General features: G+C 35.2%; 3 protein-coding genes across 3 annotated transcripts; 1 reads left to right on the top strand and 2 right to left on the bottom strand.

Annotated features, from left to right (window-relative positions):
* The first annotated feature begins 8,993 nt into the window (after nt 1–8,993).
* LOC125829442 (protein PELPK1-like) lies at nt 8,994–9,887 on the top strand. Its single transcript, XM_049508657.1, has one exon. The coding sequence runs from the start codon at nt 8,994–8,996 to the stop codon at nt 9,885–9,887; it is 894 nt and encodes a 297-aa protein (XP_049364614.1).
* Nucleotides 9,888–10,231: 344 nt separating this feature from the next.
* Nucleotides 10,232–10,932, bottom strand: LOC125829428 (probable NAD(P)H dehydrogenase (quinone) FQR1-like 1). The gene is made up of 2 exons (XM_049508647.1): nt 10,667–10,932; nt 10,232–10,574 (listed from the first exon to the last, which is right to left on the bottom strand). Exons 1-2 carry the CDS (start codon nt 10,891–10,893, stop codon nt 10,403–10,405), a joined length of 399 nt encoding a protein of 132 aa, XP_049364604.1. The 5' UTR covers nt 10,894–10,932; the 3' UTR covers nt 10,232–10,402.
* Nucleotides 10,933–20,307: 9,375 nt separating this feature from the next.
* LOC125829441 (trihelix transcription factor ASR3-like) lies at nt 20,308–21,234 on the bottom strand. Its single transcript, XM_049508656.1, has one exon. The coding sequence runs from the start codon at nt 21,232–21,234 to the stop codon at nt 20,308–20,310; it is 927 nt and encodes a 308-aa protein (XP_049364613.1).
* Between the last annotated feature and the right edge of the window lie 811 nt (nt 21,235–22,045).

Below are 22,045 nucleotides of genomic sequence, written 5' to 3'. Positions count from 1 at the left end.
AACTCTAAGGAGGAAAGAGCTCCATATATGAAGACTTTCATACCTTGGAGTTCAAATCCCACAAGCGATGGAGGATTGGAGACTTGATCTTGAAACCCTAATTTGACTTCTTCTTTTTCCTTAGAGAGAGAAATATTTAGGAGGATGAACTTGTTCTTCATTTGGGAAATTGAGAGAATGAATTGAATTGGGTGATTTTATGGGTAAAAACCCTTTATATTAGGCTTTAGGTAAAACGATGTAGTATTGAGTTAAAAAAATTGAGAAAATACCCAAAAGCTCCTGAATTAAAAGCTGACGAACTGGGTTCACGGAGGCCTTCACGTCCCGTCTAGCTAAGCTACCACGACCCATTTAGCGGGTCATGAAGGAGCTCTGTATGACACTCTTCACTATACCCCTTCACGGATGGCTTCACGGTCCATATAGGGTATCACGAGCCATCTGGGGTCCTTAACCAGTATCTAGGGGTGAAACCCCTTCTGTGTGACCCACTTAACGACCCCTTTGACGACCTATCAACCTCACCACGGGTCGTCTAGGCATCCGTTAAGGTGAAGCTTTCCCAGGCAAGTTTTGGAAACCTACCAAGAGCCCATTAACGGACCATGGTCGCCTACACGGCCCATTTGGGGCTCCATGGAGGGTTTCATGGTCAACTTTTGGGCTTGTGAGTTTCCCGTTGGACCCCTTTCTAGCCTTTCTCGAATCTGAGGTGCTACAAGTCAACTCCCTACCCATCTAGCAAAAGAGACAAATCAATCCAGGCCTTCCAACCAGTCAGTTCACTCCTAGAGACGTAAGTTGCCCTGCTAGCAAGAGTGACCCGAGAGTGTGTCGACTCCGAAGAGGATCTCCTTTATCTAGGGTGCCCAACCAGCTAGTCCACTCTGAAGGACATAAGTCGCCCAGCTAGAAAGAGTGACCAGGGGCATAAGTAAAACCAAAAGCAAGCAAGAAAAGGGCATCGACATGCCAGGTAGTCAAGTGAAATCTGAGCACATCCCAGATGCCTCTAATATCTCAAGTAGGAAAGAAGCACATCCCTGACACCACATAATCTCAAAAATCAGTAAGTGAAGTGAAACAAGTGGTACCACTCCCATTAAAACCTGTTTAGAATAAAAACCGAGAAAACATTATCTCGTCATGAACGATAAATATGCAAATGCATGGGCTGGGATCATACCATAAAATATGTGAGAATGAGCAAACAATGCAATGCAATGCATGCCACCACCAGCATTCAAACAAGGCACTCAAATTCAAATAATCATACAACCAATGAAACCACACTACTAAAGCAGAGAGTACTAACCTAGGATCTAACTGGTCTCAAACACGGCCTCAGGCCCAACAATATAATCATAAGTTCAATAAGGATACAACATGTCCACTGCTAATCAACAAGCAAATGGTTCGAGAAGAGATTTCCAATCAATAGAAGAGGGAGCAAAAGCCATAGACGACACCCTACCCCAATCACATTGCTCTAGTCCCACACTGAGCACATCTAGGACCAACCCACAACTATGATGAGCCACCAAGGTCACAAGAATCAATGCAAGGAGAACAACCCAAAACAATCCCTAATAGGGTCAAACTATAACTACGAGGTGATAAAACACAACCTAAAGCATCTAATGTCCAGCCTAGTCTAAGGAAACCACAAATAATTCCAAACAAGGAAAAGCAAGATCATCTACTTCACGAGTGAAACCACAATCTATAATAAGGATCTTAACACCTACAATAAGTCCAAGGCTCCTACAGAATCAAGAAAGAATAGGAAAGCCAAATGCTCGGCAAATGGCATCCGACATAAAATCTATACTAGGCATTATCTAAGAAGCTTAATCAAGAAAGTTGACTGAAGCCTACCCTCAAAACCGAACACGAGCACTTTGAATCCACCACACATGAGCTATCCACATCTGAAATGCCTCACAACACCGCCAAACTTTCAAATTATCGGTAATATAATGTCACTACAGATGTTTTGACACTAAAATCGTAACAATTGTAAATGGACCCAAAATTGAGTCAAAATAGAAATGTGGGACCTGCACCAGGAATCCAAAATTGACTCCGTCAAAATGTGCTAAGCTACCCCTCGAACTTGTGTTCCAAAATTGAATATGATCTGAGGCCTGAAAACAACCACAACAACAACATGCACTACTAACAAGAAAACCAAGCAAAGGCAGCCGCTCGAGCTCAAATTCACCTCAAATGAAGGTTCCTCACAACTTCTAATCATAAACTCAAGTATCCACGCTCATAATGATCACATAGGACTTCAAATCACTCAAATGAGAGACCGGATAAGGAAGAAATCTCCTTTTGAAAATGAGGGCCGAAAGCTGAAATTCCTGGATATAAATACCCGAAATTGGTCGCTAAAAGTCTGATATCTGGTCGCTAAAAGCCTGTCCCAGATATCAGCACTTCAGTTGGTTTGCTCAAACTCTGAATTCTTTGACAGGGTGCCCGGAGTTCATTCGGAACCTCGTGCACAAAATGATACATGATACCCCATCGAATTTGGCATTCCAGACTCAATGAAATAATCGAAACTTTCATCCAAGGTTGTTTCGATGAAAAGTGGGTCTCTCACACCGAAGTTCCATTTTAAGCTAAAACCACAAGAAGGCTCATAATGAGGCCGGAAGCTTAGGAAACTGCATGAAACGTCGTTATAGAACAAACTCAAAATTCTAGAGCTAACCTCGCTGACAGAATTCTCATATGAGCACATTTACCAAGAATGTTGACCAAATTCAATCCTTGGCTTAATCTTAAAAGGTAAAATACCTAACGTCACAAACTCACATCATATGTCTCAGGGCCCGAATCAACCATGCCCTAGCCTACAATGGACCTTCCAAAGATGATGAAACCGTTAGAATTGCATCTGAGGCTGTCTTCCCAAACTTTTGACTGAAGTCAACAATTCAAGTTTCAAATACTCCAAAATATGAAAAGTTGAACAAAATCTAAACGAACGACCAAACTGTCAGTCCCAGCAAGCCATAAATGACTTGGGCACGGTTAAAGAAATCTTTTAATTCTGAAAAGATCGAAAACAAAGAAAATGACTGAGAGGGTCATTAAAATATCAATGTAAGAACTAGATACCTCATATATATTTTGTGAATCATGTGCCCTCATCGATCAAACCAGAAAAGGAATCAGTCCACACACTCAAACAAAACTCAAATATATTTGAAGGACACACATATACAAAGAATTCGCTATCTCTCACGAAGAAAAATCATGTGCCTCCCAAGATCGTATCATAGACTTGCTAGTAATGTAAGACTCCACTAATCTACGCATGTCAAATATAAGATTAAATATGGCTTTCATAGATTGTAATGCAGACTTATTAAGGGACGGATAAGATATATTAAGGAAAATAGTGACTCGACTCTCCTAAGCACTTTAATATGCTATGTACATATTTTACATTCAAGAGCACACTTCTCATAACCCCAATTAAGTTTCTCATTATACTTTCCTACTTACGAAATCCTTATCCAAAGGACAAATCCAATGTGTTTTCACAAGTTAGGGGTCATTCCACCCCCCCCCCCCCCCCCCCCCCCCCCCCAACTTGCAGGGCCTAAAGAAGCTAAATCATGGTAGAATATTTTCCATATCTACATCATATATTCTTGATTTCATTATTCCATATTCTCTAATTCTGCATCTTTAATAACTTGTTAAGATTCATTAGTTTTATTGATATTGTGAGATCCTTTACCTCATAATTCTTTTTGTATTTAAACAACATATTATATCAATGAAAGAATACAAAAAAACCTTTCTCCTGTGTACTCTGCTTCATTAGATACTCATGAACATATTGCCTATAATCACTAATGTGTATCAAGAGAGTGTACAACACTACTTGCTGTAAGGTACAAGTAAATAATCTTATTCTAACAACAGTAAAGGATTTGAAGTTACTCAAACTATTTTAAAATGTAATTAATGAGTAAATTTACAAAGAATTAGTATATAAAAATCATTTTCCTTCACTCCTATTAGCGAGAGAAAATTAGACTGAAGAAGTCTACATAAATAAATAAATTGGTTTATGTAGAATGTATATGTTTATGGGGATTAGCCAATATCCAAGCACCGTCGTTGATGAAGATGAATGTGGCCACCAAGCGTGTACAAGTTTCTCATTCTCAAAAACAACTTCTACTTAACTATTCACCACAGAAACAGAGCTCTACGCCAATGCAAAAAGAAACACAAAGCATCAATGAAATGAAGAAATTTGAATCAAGCAAGAGGAAAGCTAAACCAGTAATCCTTGGTGAATGACCCTTAATGTTGCAAAATAATTTGTCTGGGTACCATTGACATGGATAGCTATGTTACTGTTAGTTATACGATTAATATTTTTTGGGGAAAATTTAAAGAATCGCAAAGTATAATAAACAAAGGACTATTCAATTCGATCAAAAGGTTTTTGTCAATCAATTTTAAGCATCAACTTCCCCTTCTTCCTTTTGGAAACATTGATCTTATAAACTTCTTGAACAAGAATAACATTGTTACAAACACAATGACCTTTAAACTAGTCTGGTAAGGGCTTTATACAATTGAAATGATTTTGATAATAACTTTACCAATAGCATTACATAGGTCAAATAAGTGTAAAATTGATAAGATTGTTATTATTCTAAAATTTAAGGATAAGACATAGGAAGTATTGTTTAGGCCTTAAAGGATGGTTCGAGTAAAATTTCTAAGATTGTTAACAAATTTATTTTAGTAAAGATAGTCTTTGATTTATGTATTTTTGGAAGATCTATAAAAGTTAACATTATCATGCTCATCGTTGCAACTTCCGATGATCACAAATCCATCAAATTTTCCAATCTCATCATCTTATAGAAACATGCCATGATCCACACAGAAAAAGTCCCACATTTTCTCTTTCTCAGCCAACATTCTCATGTTTTTATTTTTTAAAGTAGAAGTAGAAGAACTAGGTAGTGACAAAATTTTTTGTTCAATCCTTTTGTTGTGGCTCATAGTTTTTTAAAATTCCTTCCAAGAAGGTGGAAGTTTATCTACTATGCCACAAATAATAAAGTTATCTCCAATTTTGACCTCCTCGAACCTGAGCTCTCCAAAAATCATTATAAAGTCTTGGGCTTGGTTTACCACTGATTTGTTGTCCACCATTTGGAGATGAAAAAATCTACTAGTCACATATTTTTTTGTTCCAACCTCTTTGGTATCATACTTACTCTGCAATGCCTACCAAATTTTCTTTGCACTAGAGTAATTAGTTCTATCATAATATTCATAAAAATTATCAAATAGAAAATTAAGAATATAATACCGACACTTATAGGAATCACCATCATACTTTTCCACTTTTTCTAGATGAGAAATAGTTTCATCACCATTCATAGAGGTGATGTCAACTTTATTAGGATTCTTCACTTAACACATAAGACATTGAGAGGACTTAAGTAGAAAAGTACTTTACCCTTCCATCTCTTGAAATGATTACCATTGAACCGAAATGGCTTGTTGAGATCTCCCATCTTGACATCCGTGGTTTTTTTCAATTGTAGTCATTATGAATCTCCTTAAAATTGTTAGTGAAAAATTACAAGATAACAAAATTACAGGATTACAATCGAAAATAAAGTGAAGAAATTAAAAACTCTTCAGGCTGAGGTGCGGATATTTCGCTCTCTTTAAGGAGATTCAAGTCCACTACAATAAATGTTTTTCACCGGTCAAGCAGTAGTCCTTCTTGACTTGTCCCCTCTAGGATACAACAATCTAATCACAAAGTGTAACTCAAGAAACCCTGGACAAGAGTTGAGTCCAAAGCTCCACAAAAAGAACACCTCCCTTCAACTAATAAGAACTCTCTTTTGACTAACTTTTATCCACTCTATCTTTTCTTGTATGCACCAAACCAAATGAAGACCACCACTATTTATAGTTGAGAAAGTCTTCCTAACAATGAATAGGAAGATAGTGGGGTAGTAAATAGTGAAGATAAATGACCTAGGAGCAGCGGCGGAGCCATGATTTTCAATAAGGGGGTTCAAAATCTATAGAAATAGATACACGAAGTAGCCGAAGGGGGTTCGACATGTACTATATATACATAAAAAATTATGTCAACCATGTATAAATAATATAATTTTCCGCCGAAGGGGGTTTGACGAACCCCCTTAGTATAAGGTGGCTTCGCCTCTGCCTAAGAATTACATATGTTACAAGGTATAATGGAGGAATAAAGAATGAGATAATGGAGAAATATTATGGAGAAGTAATGGCCAAGATGCCACTACTGATGATGCAAGAAAAGAGTCATAACACCAGCACTTACTCCAAATGGTGTAATGCTCCAAATAAATGTCCAACGGTTAAGACAAAAGAATTATCACCAACGGACAACTTACAGCAAAGGCAACACTTTGACTCCAAAGTTTTAAGCAAATTAATATACACAAATATTAATATTAAAATGCTGACCAACACAAAGAAGATTTGGAGCTCCTCTATTGGTATAAAGAAGGATACAATTGGATAAAGATGTCTGGTCAGTAGTTGTGACTTAAATAAGGTAACCTCTTAAAGTGAATGAGCTTCAGTTACTATTCTCAAAAAAAAAAAGTGAATGGGCTATGATTCAATTGTTTTCCTTTTTTATGTATTTACTTTGACAGATAGTGTTATTTCACCAAAGAGTGTGGCATAATGGTTAATGAAGTTGGTAGATATCTTGGAGACCAAGGTTCAAATTCCAAGATGGAAAAACCTAGGTGATCTCTTCCAATTTGCCTATGCATTGGTGTGCTGAGTTATCCGGTGCCTATGTGAGTGGGAGGTAGTAGGTATCCCTGGAATAGTCAAGTGGGAGAAAGCTAGTTCAAAATTATTGTTTTAGTAAAAAAAAAAACTGATATTTTTATCAAGGTAAACTGATACCGGTAAGAAGGTTAATCTATGTAGCAGGTATCCCTGGAATAGATATGCTAGCTCTGTTTGTCCCTATAGTTTAGCGGACTGAATTTTTATTCAGACCGCGATATGTCAGGGCCTCTAGGCACTACTAAATAATATTGAAATTCTATGGTGTTCAAGCCATCAAACTGATTATTTGACCTTTTTTCTATTGAAGTTTTTGGTCATTTCTCTAGAGTTTTTCCACTTTGTTCAAATTCATATAACTTCGTGTATTGATCAGTAACAATCAAATGTTATTTTAGAGTTTTAGAAAGGTAAACAATTGATAAACTAACAGATTTTTTTAATTAATTAGAACAATGAAAGAATTTAGTGTAACTAGTGAAAACTAGAAGTAAGAGAATGCTACTTATCATGGAACCGCGATCAGGCTGAGTTTAAAATTAGAAGTTTATGAATTTTTATATTGTATTAAATTAATATACAATGATAAATGTATTTACAGTCACATATATATAGTTATTTATGGAGTTAATAGCTTAAAATGTCACTCAACTTAGAGAATTTAGCTAGTAAAGTCATTGAACTTTGTTTTGTATCAATAAAATCACTTAATTTGTGTATTTATATCAATAAAATCACTCAACTAAATTTATCATTAAATTACTTTTTATAACATGTAAAAATAAACTCCACAATAAATAAAAAATTTAAAACTCAATAAAAAAAATTTAAAGACAAACTTAATTAGTTAAACAAATACTCTTATGATATTACATTACAATAAACAAATATACACTGATACTCAAAACAAATTCACGACGAAAACTCGAAGGTCACAAAATTTAACTTTATTTTTCCACTTCTGTCTACGAGTTTTTATTTTTCTATTTTCAGAAAGTTGTGAGAATGTTTAAAAAAAAATTATGCTCTGTTTACAACGAATTTCAGAATGCATCGCATTGGTGAGTATTTTCCAAAAAAAAAGTGAGTATTGAACTTCTATTTTGTTTCGTTTTTAATGTTTTTTCTATAAAAATATTTGTGGAACACTTTAATTTCATGGAAAATGATAGGTACTTAAACTTTTTTTGCTATAAATGATAATTGTAGAGCAGGAAATTTCATATGATATTATTGTGTATTTATTTATTGAAATGCCATAAGAGTATTTATTTCACTAATTAAATTTGTCCATAAAATTTCTTAATGAGTTTTATTTAATTTTATTTACTTATGGGATTTATGTTTCATGGTATAAAAATAATATTCAATTTTGTCCAATTTAGTTGATTGATTTTATTGATACAAATACATATGCTGAGTGATTTTATTGACACAAATGCATGAATTGAGTGATTTTATTGATATAAAATAAAGTTTAATGACTTTACTAGATAAATTTTCTAAGTTGAGTGACCTTTTAAGATATTAACTCGTTATTTATGTATTTCTTAATACATATACGAAACCTAGGCTACTGGTTTCTATGAATCCATACATTATTACTACATTCAATATGTGATACGTGTAAAAATATTGAACTTAGTTGGACGCATCAATTATTAGTTGCCTATGGTGTAGTACCTAATGGATGTTAACCAGAAAAACATTAATTCTAAAGCTTGAAAGAAACTCTACAGTAATCACCTTCTATTTTGACATTTGGTAGATTTTGTGAGTGTTACCGAGTTATTACGTACACACCAAAATGAAGATTTGGTAAAAGCTAAAAAGTGAATACTTATTCTCTCTTCAATTAAATAAAATCAGTTAATTCTTATGAGATTTGCCAGCATAACATATATGCTTGTGACAGGTTCAGACTACGATGTAATTTAGGTCATCTACACTGACTTTTGAAGTATAAGCTAATTAGTTTGATGAGAAATTCAACTACTCAGGTCCCTGTCTAACAAACAAAATCCTACAAGTCCTTGTTGCATGCATTCTTAAAAACCTATATAAACCCAATCCCACATCCACTCTTATATATACACATTATTCTTTAATCTTCTAAGATTTGCAGATAAATGGCTCAGCATTACCACTTATCTTCTCTTTTACTACTTACATTTCTCAATTTATTCTTTATTTATGGCAACATAACTGGAGCAACTGCACGACACCTTCTAGAGACGCCCCTCCCTGAGATACCTAAACCAGAACTCCCCAAAGTGCCAGCGTTGCCAAAGCCTGAAATCCCAACTGTGCCGAAACATGAGTTTCCAACCATACCAAAGCCTGAGAGCCCTGCTGTTCCAAAGCCTGAGATACCAACTTTCCCGAAGCCCCAATTACCAACTTTGCCAATGCCTAAGATGCCTGAGATTCCCGCAATGCCAAATCTAGAGTTTCCTCCTTTCAAAAGGTCAGAAATCCCAGCAGTGCCAAAGACTGAGGTTCCTCCGGCTATGAAAAAGCCTGAAGTTCCAACTTTACCAAAGCCCGAGCTACCGACTGTGCCAAAGCCAGAAATTCCAGAACTACCAAAGCCAAAGGTCCCAGAACTTCCAAAGCCAGAAGTACCAACTATGCCAAAGCCTAAAATCCCAGAATTACCAAAGCCAAAAGCCCCCGAGCTTCCAAAGCAAAAAGTCTCAACAATGCAAAAGACAGAAGAACCAACTATGCCAAAGCCTAAAATCCCAGAACTACCAAAGCCAAAAGTCCCAGAACTTCCGAAACTAGAAGTACCAACTATCCCAAAGCCTGAAATCCCAGAACTACCAAAGCCAAAAGTCCCAGAGCTTCCGAAGCTAGAAGTACCAACTATCCCAAAGCCTGAAATCCCAGAACTACCAAAGCCAAAAGTCTCTGAGCTTCCAAGGCTAAAAGTTCCAACAATGCCAAAGCCTGAAATTCCAGAACTGCCTAAACCAACTCTTCCTTCACTTTCTCCACCATACAAACCCGCTACTCCTTGAGTAAATTATATGCTACTTTCACTCTATAAGAAAGTACCCAACTGATGTTTTGAGATTTCCATCTTAGTCTATGAAATTTGCCACCTGAGTTGTGTCATGGAGATAGCATTTGATACTTTCTGCTAGGAGAAGAAATTTTAATTCTTTTATAGTAGTTTTTGATTTGGATATACCGACTTTGTCGTGTTATTATAATATATGAGTGTTTTATGCATTTCTATATATACATTATGATAAAGCTTTGATATATGTAACTTTGGTTTAGTTCCTATGCTTGACCGTCTCTGTTTATCCATTCTTTCCCTCACAGTTTTTCCTTCCTAATTTATAGTAACCAATTTCTTCCATTACAGAGTAATCAGATACATACAGATTCCATACCCAATTAAAAAAAAGTAGACTTTGACAATCACAGAGATAAATTATGTATTAGAAGAATGTCTTTGCAGGAGAAATTAGGGTGCACCCTTGAGTTTCTTGGCGATGGCAGCGATGTATTTACCTTGGTGATGTGCCTACTGCAATTCAAGCTCAGATGGCTGTCTGGAGCCATCATCAACGAATGTTCGAGCTCCATATGGACTTCCTCCTTTCACGTTTTCCATTTCAAACATGCCAGCACCGAATGTGTATCCGATGGGTACATATATCATTCCATGATGAACAAGCTGAGTTATAGCAGTCAACCTATCATATACCTCGGGTTAAAACAATAACAAGGAAGAGAACGACAGTTTATCATGTTTAGTCGTATGAATTTATGTGAAATAAGATCATACGGTGTTGTTTCTTGTCCACCGCCTTGGGATCCAGTACTATAGAATATGCCTGCAGGCTTGCCAGCTAGTTGTTGTGTTCTCCATAGACCTCCAGTTGCATCAAGGAATGCTTTAAACTGAGCGGACATTATTCCGAACCTTGTAGGGAATCCAAAAACGAAACCATCAGCTTCAGCAAGTTCTTGAGGTGTTATAATAGGCACATCACTCTTTGGAGGTGCACTCATTTTCGCTATTACCTCTTCTGACAATGTTTCAGGTACCTGTACCACAAAATGGTATGTTCTCTTTTAGTATATATAAGTGCCACAAAACAGAGTGGACCTAACATTTTTAGTGTAGAACCAAACTGGTGATTTAACTAATGTGCTTTTTGTTTCATTCATCCTAATGCACATTAAATGGATTCAATTTCCTCTACTTCACCTTCTCCAAAAGAATGATAAGGGCAACTTATGCTTCATGCATGATTAGTTAGCTGGTGCAACTACACGAGCCGCTTTCTATAGACGCCTCCCTGAGATCCCTACACCAGAATCCCCAAAGCCTGAAATATTCCAGCCTTACCAAAGCCTGAAATACCAATACCTGAAGTATTAATTATACCAAACCTAAAATTTCAGTGTTCCAAAGCTATATGTATCCGGGGCGTAAGCAAGATTTTTTGTAAGTGTGTCCATATTTAAAGGAGCAAACAAAGAACAAATCTTGTAGCGACATTATATTAAAAATATTAGTTTATTACTATAATTTTCGTTGGCGAGTTCTCATTTTTTAAAATGTATTCATAACAGTATACATATTTTTTAATCATAATAGTCTCGTTAGAAATAGTTGTATAAGGTAAAAACACCAAACAACCACTTAAGAACTCATTATTCATTTGATTTCACAAATCAATCTTAATCAACTTCATCATCGAAAAAGCAATATGCCAAGTCTCAAGTAATTGGAGCGAGTAGTTTTCAGAATTAGGTTTTTATATGTGCTGAAATAATTGAATCCTGGTAGTGTTTATAGTTATTTATTGATCTTTTCATACACAAAAGTTGATGTGTTCAAGAAGTAAAACTCAAAATAAAATAAAATGAAAGATACTGAGTAATTGTCAAAGATTGCAGTAATTATGTAGACACCTGAATGAAGATTTGCAGTAAAAAAGTGAATACTTTTTCTCTTTGCAAAGAAATGAAATCAGCTAAGCTAAGAATTCTTATCAGGTTGCTAGCATAACCTATATGCAAGAGACGGGTTTAGCCCATTAAGTAATTTAGGTCATCTAAATTGACTTTTCAAGTACCAGTCTGGAAGCTGATTAGTTTGATGAGAAATTCAACTACTCGGGTCCGTGGCTAACAAACAGAAATACAGAATCCTGAAAGTCCTTGTAATTGCATACTTGAAAACTATATAAAGCAACAGACTTAAAGCTAATGCCACATCCCAATCACATAGAGTCCTACAAATTATTCTTCTTTTCGCTTCAACTATCTGCATAAAAATGGGTCAGCATTACAACGTATCCTCCCTCTTACTACTTGCATTTCTTAATTTATTCTTCATTTATGGCAACATAACTGGTGCGGTTGCACGCCACCTCCTAGAGACGCCCGTCCCTGAGATACCTAAACCAGAACTACCAAAGGTTCCAGCCTTGCCAAAGCTTGAAATCCCAACTCTGCCGAGGCCTGGGCTTCCAACCATACCATAGCCTGAGATCCCCGTTGTTCCAATGCCCAAGCTACCAACTTTCCCTAAGCCTGAGTTACCAACTTTGCCAAAGCCTAAGATGCCAGCTATGCCAAATCCTGAATTACCGACTTTGCAAACCTGAGATTCCAGTTGTGCCGAAACCCATGCTTCCAGCTATGCCAAAGCCTGAGATTCCAACAATGCCAAAACTCAATTTTCCTTCTTTGAAAAAGCCAGAAGTACCAACTATGCCAAAGCCTAAAATCTCAGAACTGCCAAAGCCAAAAGCCCCAGAGCTTCCAAAGCCAAAAGTAACAACTATGCCAAAGCCTGAAGTCCAAGAACTACCAAAGCCAAAACCCCAGAGCTTCCAAAGCTAAAAGTCCCAACTACGCCAAAGCCTGAAATCCCAGAACCACCAAAGCTAAAAGTCCCAGAATTACCAACTATGCCAAAGCTTGAAATCCCAGAACTACCAAAGCCAAAAGTCCCCGAGCTTCCAAAGATAAAAGTCCCAACTATGCCAAAATCTAAAATTCCAAAACTACCAAAGCCAAAAGTCCCTGAACATCCAAAGCTAGAAGTACCAACTATGCCAAAGCCTGAAATCCCAGAACTACCAAAGCCAGAATTACCAACTATGCCAAAGTCTGAAATCTCAGAACTACCAAAGCCAAGAGTCCCCGGGTTTCCAAATCTAAAAGTCCCAACTATGCCAAAGCCTTGAATTCCAGAACTACCTAAACCAACTCTTCCTTCACTTTCTCCATCTTACAAACCTGATACTCCTTGAGGAAATTATATACTACTTTCACTCTATTAGAAAGTAACCTACTTATGTTTTGTGATTTCCACCTCATTAAATGAAGTTTGTGACCTGAGTCGAGGCATGGAGATAGTATTGGATACTTTCTGCTAGGAGTAGAGAATTGTAATTCTTTTATAGTATTTGAATTGGATGTACCATTTGACGTGTCATTATGCTATATGAGTGTTTTATGTTCTTCGTTATAAATAAGCTATGATCTATGTTATTTTGATTTAGTTTGTATCATTGGCAAGTTCTGTTTTTTCTCAATCCTTATTCGTACACTCTTTCCCTCTTGGTATTTTCTTTCCTAATTTATAGTAAACAATTTTTCCCATTACATTTTAAGAGTATATATATGGAACAAAGAATGAATTGGCATATTTAAGTGTAGAACTAAATTGATGATTTAGCTATTTTTACTTTTTGTTTCGTTTATCCTAACACATATTAAATGGATTCAGTTACCTCTATTTCGCCTGCTCTAAAAGTGTTCCTTTGTACAACAAAAGTTGTTGTGGCTAACTGATTTAGTATAATTTTTCCTTACAAAAGGTAGAAAGTCGTATCGATTCTCGATTCTACCAGGCATCACTTTTTTATCAAACAATAAAACTCTAAATTTTTAAAATGAAAGATGACAGTTATTGAGTAACTGTGCTAAGTTTGCTAGCAAAGTTAGGTGCTTTGCCAGTGAACCAACAGGCTACAGGAAGTGATTTCATTTGTTTTTATTTATAATTGAAATATTTTATTTTACATATATGTATTTGTTAAAATTTTTGATGCCCTTCATCCTATCTAAATCTGCCCCTGTATGCAATGCAACAGTCCTTTTATATGAATTTGATATACTATTCTTTCAGTATTGACTTCTTCTTTTTCATTTCTTGGAGAATTGTATTGACATTTGTGGTATATTGTGAATCCAGGACTTCTCTCTTCACAAGAAAATAAAAAATAAGCTACTCTATCCGGTCCAAAACCTGTATTACCAACTTTGCCAAAGCTTGAATTCCCAACTGTCCCAAAACCAGAATGTTTGATATTCCAGCAATGCTAAAACCCGAGCTTCCTCCCTTGAAAAACCCAGAAATCCCACAACTACCAAAGCCAAAAGTTCCTGAGATTCAAAAGACTGAAATCCCGAAAATGCCTGAACCAACTTTTCCTTCACTTTCTCCACCATACTACTCCTTGAGCAAATTATATGCTACTCAATCTATTAGTAAGTACTTGTTAGAATACTGACCCCAGATTTGCCTAAGGACCTGGTATATTCTATTTGTTCCTTTGAAGATCACAACAGTTATATTATGTAAAGCAAATAAATTAATGACACAATATTTTATCGCAGAAAACCCGGCTCATAAAGGGTAAAAAACCACGACCTACACCTCTGTAGGATTTAACTCTACTTCATTAAACTCCAAGCCTCAACAAAAGATTACAAACCTATGTAACCTAAGGAATTATAAACTCTAATTCCTAGACGCCAACAACCAACTAGATTGTCAACCCCACTTCAAGCTATGAATTCGGATTACAACTCAGGAACTAACTCTAATTCCTAAACTCCAACACAAACCCCCCTACGTTTATGTTCCCAAGTCTTTAAGTCGCCCCAACTTGAAGACTCTATTCCTACTCCAATTTATACTTCACTGAGTCTAGAAAGAATTAAAGATACAACTCGATAAAAACTCAATACACGCAAAGTTGACTTAAGAACTATAAAACATAAGCCTATGAATCAGTTCTTCAATTCTTGTTTCCTTGCGTTGGCTACATTTCGTAATCAGAAATCACTCAAATATGAACTCCCTCTATTTGATTGTATTCTGCTTGTAACTCTTTGTTTAAGTGTGCAAGTTTCTCCAAAGAAAATATTGCCCTATTTATAGACTTTGAACTCTTCAAAACCTTTTTCAACTTGAACTCGATTTACATATCTGATCATGCTTCCTACTCTGTTTCGGATTTGAAAGTTATTCACGCCGTTATACTTCCTACTCTGCTTATGCTTCCTACTTCGTTTACGCTTCCTACTTTGCTTAGGATTTCTTTATGAAAGGACACCTTTTTGCACTGGTTTCTTGTCGAAAAAGGAACCCTTCCACCGCTTTATAACTTCTAATTCGCTTGGTTGATGTTCTCCTTATCCCGGTCGGATTCGGTCTGAAAGGAACATGTTGACGCAACAGGTTCCTTTCCTCTGTTCCTCTATTTGTCAATTATCAAAATCTTTCTCGATCTAACAGTACTCAACCGATGTTTAAAGATTTCCATCTCAGTACGTCTATCAAGTTTACGAGATGAGCTATGAGTTTGGTAGAACATATTGGATACTTTCTGCTAGGAGTAGAAATTGCAATTCTTTTATATTATATGAGTGAGTGTTTTACTCTAGCTTAGTTCCAATATATCATTGGCCGGCCATGATCTCTATTTCTGCTCAATCCTTGTTTGTCGATTGAACCATTTTTTCCATCACATTTTGAAAAAGGCTCTATTTGGTTTCATCATGTAAAGGAAATTTGAAGTGCCTATGAAGAATTTATGTTTTATCGGTTCAATTTTTAAGATTCTTAACATTTAAATTATTCTATCTGTAAATTAAAAGTATGGATTCTGGCCTATTATTTATTTTGATTTTAGTGATATTTTTACACATAAACTCCGCGCAAAAATTACCAGGTTCATATGAATCTAGTATTTCGTGCTGCATTTGCCCCTTCCTGCTTAGTCACCAGAAACTCATGATTTGTGTCACCAAAAGTGACTCCATTCCCGAAGCTCAAAGTTAAGACGTCTAATTAAGGATTAATAAATATTTATTCTTTCCACATCTCTACCATAACGATTGATGATATTCTTGTAGTACCTACTCTTTCTGTCACTATTGTTCCATAAAAGCCTAATTTTGTCTGCAATCGATATAAGTATAGTTTATATATTTGAAGTTATATTAGACTTTTTATTTCTTTAACTATGACGTCTCAAATATTATCGTATTTTACTAAAAATATTACGTATTATTTTGTAGATCGTTGATCACAACTTTTAAGTATTCATATAATGTAATGTTTTCTCCATCAAATTAAATTATCTACAATTATTTTAATATTCTTAATAATCATATATATCATCATATATAAGAGAGAACCTTAGGCCCGCCTACGTGGCGTCACCATAGACCAGAATTTCCTTTTAATTTATTTATTTCCAAAACTAGCCTTCTCATTTCATGAAAAGTTGTGAATTTTATGAAAAATTGTGACTTTTAAGAAAAGTTGCAACTTTTATGAAGAGTTGTGACTTTTATGTAAGGTTGTGACGTTTATGAAAGGTTGTGACCTTTACGAAGGGTTGTGACATTTCCAAAGAGTTGTGACCTTTCCGATAAGGTACAATAATCATTTGTTCACACTACCCATTGTTGTCTATAAATAGAGGGATTTTCTCTCATTTTAAAACAATGAAAATTCTGAACTTCTTCTTCTTCTGCACAATTAAATATTCATGTACTTTGCTCCTGTTGAGTGGCTTACTGACACCATTGTTTTTGTATTAATACGTCGGTGAATAAAATCGTTCCATCCTAAGAGGATCTAATTCTTTAAACCTCATGTATTAGAGGGGAATAATTTTCTTAAGGGGAAACTTTGCACTTAGTGGACTTGATATTTTCCTTTCTATTTCATTCTAATTTTACATATCCTGGTATTTTTTACAGTTATTAATTTATGCTTAAGATGTTAATTGTTATTTTTGAATAGATGTTTTAAACTCTGTTGTTTATGTTTCTGCAAAGTTATTGTCTCTAGTTATATTGAACAAATACACATATAGTATGTATATTCATTGTGCAGAAAATAATTATTGTACTCAGTTCCAAGAATTCATGTTTTGATATTCTATGACTTAAAAGTACTACATATAAGCTTACATATTATCTATTTTAACATAGATATGAAGTTTCTTCACTTATCAATTGAAGAAATTCATTATGATAGTTCAAAAGTTATAATTGCTTTCATGTTCAGGCGTAATTACTTTTTTGAATCTGTTCACAAATTTTTGAATTTTTTCCCGAGACACATATCACAATTGTATAATCTATGCAACTTTAATGTGTTCTTTTCTTACGAAATGTCTTTGTATATATATTCTTATTTTCTTCATTACTTTCCTTTTAATAATATTGATTAAAGAACCAACAATATATTATTTCCTGAATAATTCATCCATTAGAGGTTCTTGAGTTATGTGATAATGACAAATAATCAAATTCATGTTAGAATATTGTTAATCTTTTTTTAAGATCCTATTTTTTTTTAATGTATGGATATTAGTAAAGGATTATTTGCAAGTTCAATGCAATTATTATTTATGAAAGTGCGAAGCGCAAACTTTTAAATCACACAAGATTATTTTCCTAATAAAAAATATTTTCACTAAAAATTGACATTATGAGGTCGGATCCATAAACTACATATATTTCAAAGTGATAACAACTAATTTAGTAAATATTTCACCCTTATTTAGTTTCATTCCTAAGTAGTTACTGCTACAACTAATAATTTTCTAATTCAAACTATTCAAAAATGTACAAAATATATTTTTTTCCTACAAATAAGAGTGTCGGACTTTTCTTCTCTGATTTATAAGGATAGATATTTATTTGAAAGGATCGGATATACTTAGATATGGAGCACAAAATGATTTGAATGTAACTCAATTACTATAAATGGAAATGATAGCATCACAGTAAAATATATGTTTTCATTTAATAAATAATTAGTAAAACAATATGTAGTTAATTCATGATCTTCTTGAATGTTTTTCATAAAATGAATAAACTTTCAACTTTTGTTTTTCCATGTCATGACCTAAAACTAAAGTCATGATGACACCTACTAAAATCCACGAGTAGGTAAGTCAACCCTCATCCTCAAATCAACTATAACGGGCCTAGGGAGCTTAAGGACTGAGCAAGAGCATAATTAGACACGTTTAAGGAAGAAACATTGAACATAAGAGAACACAAACATATATATATGTGTGTGGGTGGTTGTTGTTCATTTTTCCATACTTCCTTATACTAATTTATCATTTTATAGCGTTTATAAGAGGAAGACTGTACAATAATGGACATGACTATTGTGAATGGACAAGCATAACTTTGAAAAACTTAGACTTATTTGTTCTTGATAGTGAAACTTGATTAACTGTAATGATCCTCCATGCCATTTCGGTGTAAATATCTTATTTTCATCATTTAGAGCATTCCTATAATGAACTCAAGTGATTTATGACATGTTGAGACTAACTGTTCAGTCAACTGGTCGTTCATTTTGTTTTTGTGCAAGTTTATGTGCTTTGAATATTTTGAAGCTTGAACGGCTGACTTCGGTCAAAAATTCATAAAGACGACCTCAAAATGCAACTATGAGGGTTCCGTTAGCTCCGAAACATCAAGTTTGGTCTAGAATGATCTTTCGTGTGGATCTGGAGGCTTCAAGGCTAATTGTGAGCCCCCTTATGAGCTTTGGCTTAAAATGGAGCTTAGGTGTGGGACCCATTTTTTGTCAAGACGACCTTAGTTTGAAGCTTTAACTTCTCAATTGAATTTGGAATGTTGAATTTGGTGGGGTTGCATATCTTGTTTGCATGCATGAGATTCCGAACCAATGCCGAGCACCTAAGTGAAGCCCAGAGGCTTACCTAAAAATTTTGTGCCTGGTGTTGGTGCCCCCACTTTTGTTGCCCTGGTATGGCATTAGCGACCAGGGTTCCACTTTAGCAGGCTAGGACATCCAGGTGGCATCTGCTTTAGCATCCTTGGCTCGCTTAAGCAGGCAACACTTTAGCTGTCAAGACTTCAGTTTAGCGAGTCTGGCCATCTTAGGCCATGTTGCTTAAGATACTTTCACTTTAGTGGCCAAGGTTTGCTTTAGCGCGGTCCTTCTGTCTTACCCCCAGGTGCTTTCACGGAATTTTTGGATGTTTTTGCTGCACCTGCAACAGTATTAAGACTTGACACGATCAACTTTCACATAAAGTTTGTAATTTGATTATGAGAGTTGTGGGACTCTAAATTTGGTGATTCAAGGTTGGGTGTGATTGGGGAACGCGGGGCTATGCGTTAGAGTACTTGGGGAGCATAGGGGAGAATCAGTTCGAGGTATTTTCAACCCCAAAGGGGCTGCCTATCCCTTGTTTTTAGCTTTAATGATGTTTTATGTTGCATGTTATTGTTTGCTACGTTCCAAACCCCAAATTGTGTTCCATTTTGGGACAAAGGTTTAGGGAGGTAATTAAGACCTTTTGACAGAGTCGATTTTGGAATTTTTGCTGCGGGTCCCATATTTCACATTCTTACTCCAATTTAGGTATGTATCTATTATATGTAACTTTAGTGTCTAAACAACTGTATTAATATTGTGATTCCATTCTTGATAGTGTGGTAGTGTTCAGAGGTTGTTTAGAATGGAACTGCTCCAAGTCATGATTTGGATTGTGTGTATTCTTCCTAAAGGTAGGATATGACTTCCCTTTCCCCACTATGTTTAAATGCATCATTCTCATTAGTGTTTTTTGAAATTATCTCAGTTTTTGCCCTAAAAATTAGCTTAGAAAATTATTCAATGTGAGTCAAGTAACATGTTTCTGAGTAATGCACATCAATAAAAACAAATTTAAGCAAGATTTAGTTTTTAATATATTTAAAAACAACATGTAATTATACTAAATATGATATCTTCCACAATTAAAATATTCAATTTTTAAAACTTTCTTGATGACCTAAATGACTGAGGAAACACATTTCAACAAAACTTTTGATATTGGATGCCATAGGTTAAAGGAATTCATGCTAATACAATGACACCTAGAAGCGAGATATTATGATTTGTATACAATGTTTCTGCAAACCGAGCAAGCAAGCCCAAGTGGTGAGATATACATAGGAGCCTGGCTGACTAGAAATTGTGACAAAACATAGAGATATTTGTGTATAAAAAGAATTAAGAAAAAGTAACTATTTGTTCTGTAGTCGTGATGTGTTGTTTTTAGCCAAGGCTAAGTCTTTGAAAGCTTAAAAGATCATATTTTGCATTGTAATTAAATGAACTAGGCACTATAACTTATCTGCAATTCTTCCTAAAGCACCTGCAAGCTTGTTTATCATAACTACTAAGCTATCAACATGGTCCTTTCTTTGCTCCCTATCCTGTTCAGAATGAATATTCTGAGCTTCAAGTTGGGAGCTCACCATTTTTCCATTCCTTTCCAGTGCTTTTACTAAATGATGTTGGACATTCCTTGTTTTTTCATCATTTGAGTCGTTTCGCTTTCTTTTCCTTCCTTCTTGACCTCTTCCTTTATCAGCTCCTCGAGTGGTAGTTTGTCTTACACCTGCTTGTGTAGGAGAAACTTGAGAGAGTGGCTGATGTGGCTCCTCTAAAGTTAGCATAGGAATAGCATTCTCATTCATTTGTGGTACATCTGAAAACAACCCATCATCCCCTACAACAACACTTCTGCCACTATCAAACAAAACTTCTCTCTCGGAAGCCAAATCTAACCCTTCTTCATTGCCATTTCCATGATCAAGAATATCAAACACTTGTCTATCAAAAAATCCAGGTAATTTTTTTTCTCTCTTAAAATCATTCCTCATCATCCAAAATGACTCTTTTTCTTCTTTAATCTGAGACTCCCACTCTTTAATCTTCTTAAAATCCCCAGCCAGACTACTCCATCTCTTTTGGCATTGAATCGGTCCACGATTCACCCCTTGTCTTTTACAGTAGGATGAAACAGAATCCCACTTCGCTTCGACCTGTGTTGAACCCAATTCCATACCTCCGGTTCGGGCTCGATGGATCCGGTCTTGAACCACTTTTTTTCCCTGTATGAGAACGAGAATTTCTTGTTTGGTCCAACAAGGGAGCCTCGACACTTTGTTGGCATCATTGATGCCATTGATGGATTGTTGACAGTCGTCAGAGTCGGTAGATGGAATTAGGATCAATTGCTTAAGGTTGTTACTTTTTGAAGCCATGTGAGTTAATGGAGGAGAGGAATTATAATCACAGATTTTTGAGTACGAGAGGCAGAATGTTTAAATTGTAATGGTAATATTCATCTAATGTAATTAGCCTTTGGGTATTTATAATAATATTTTGTGTATGAAAACACATTTGTTATTATTTTATCACATCTTTTCGTGGATACAATTTACTTTTAAATCACACTAAATTATTTTCCTAATAAAAAATATTTTGACTAAAAATTGACATTCTGAGGTTGGATCCATAAACTACATATATTTCAAAGTGATAATATCTAATTTAGTAAATAATTCACCCTTATTTAGTTTCGTTCCTAATTAGTTAGTGCTAACAACTAAGAATTTTCTAATTCAAACAATTTAAAAACTTACAAAATATAATTAATGTTTTTCCTATAAATAAGAGTGTCAGACTTCTTTTTTCTTCTCTGATTTATATAGATAGATATTAATTTGAAAGGATCGGATACACTTAGATATGGAGCATAAAATGATTTGAATTTAACTCAATTACTATAAATAGAAGTGATAGCATTAGAGTAAAATTTATATTTTCATTTAATAAATAATTAGAAAAACAATATGTAGTTAATTCAAGGAAATAACGTACATGAGCATAATCAAACATGTACTAGGCGTGGTACCAAGGCAAACTAGGTTTATTACCTGATCCAACCATGTAGTAACCTGTACTAGGCGTGGTACCTGAGCCAACTTAATATATGTAGCTGGTGAGGTACCCAAGCCAACCAATGGTCACACAACACACAATCATAATCATAATGAACTACAATAACACTTG

This window comes from Solanum verrucosum, unplaced genomic scaffold, assembly GCF_900185275.1.
Source record: "Solanum verrucosum unplaced genomic scaffold, falcon-dt-bn FXZP01000052.1, whole genome shotgun sequence".
Lineage (NCBI taxonomy): Eukaryota > Viridiplantae > Streptophyta > Magnoliopsida > Solanales > Solanaceae > Solanum > Solanum verrucosum.
This window is presented reverse-complemented; position numbering and strand designations above follow the sequence as displayed.

What these genes read in the sequence shown, in the direction of transcription:
- LOC125829428 (XM_049508647.1), bottom strand. Translation starts at nt 10,893, where the DNA reads ATGAGTGCACCTCCAAAGAGTGATGTGCCTATTATAACACCTCAAGAA. An exon ending in GGTGGACAAGAAACAACACC is followed by an intron (nt 10,575 to 10,666) that starts GTATGATCTTAT and finishes GGTATATGATAG; the next exon opens with GTTGACTGCTATAACTCAGC.
- LOC125829442 (XM_049508657.1), top strand. Translation starts at nt 8,994, where the DNA reads ATGGCTCAGCATTACCACTTATCTTCTCTTTTACTACTTACATTTCTC.
- LOC125829441 (XM_049508656.1), bottom strand. Translation starts at nt 21,234, where the DNA reads ATGGCTTCAAAAAGTAACAACCTTAAGCAATTGATCCTAATTCCATCT.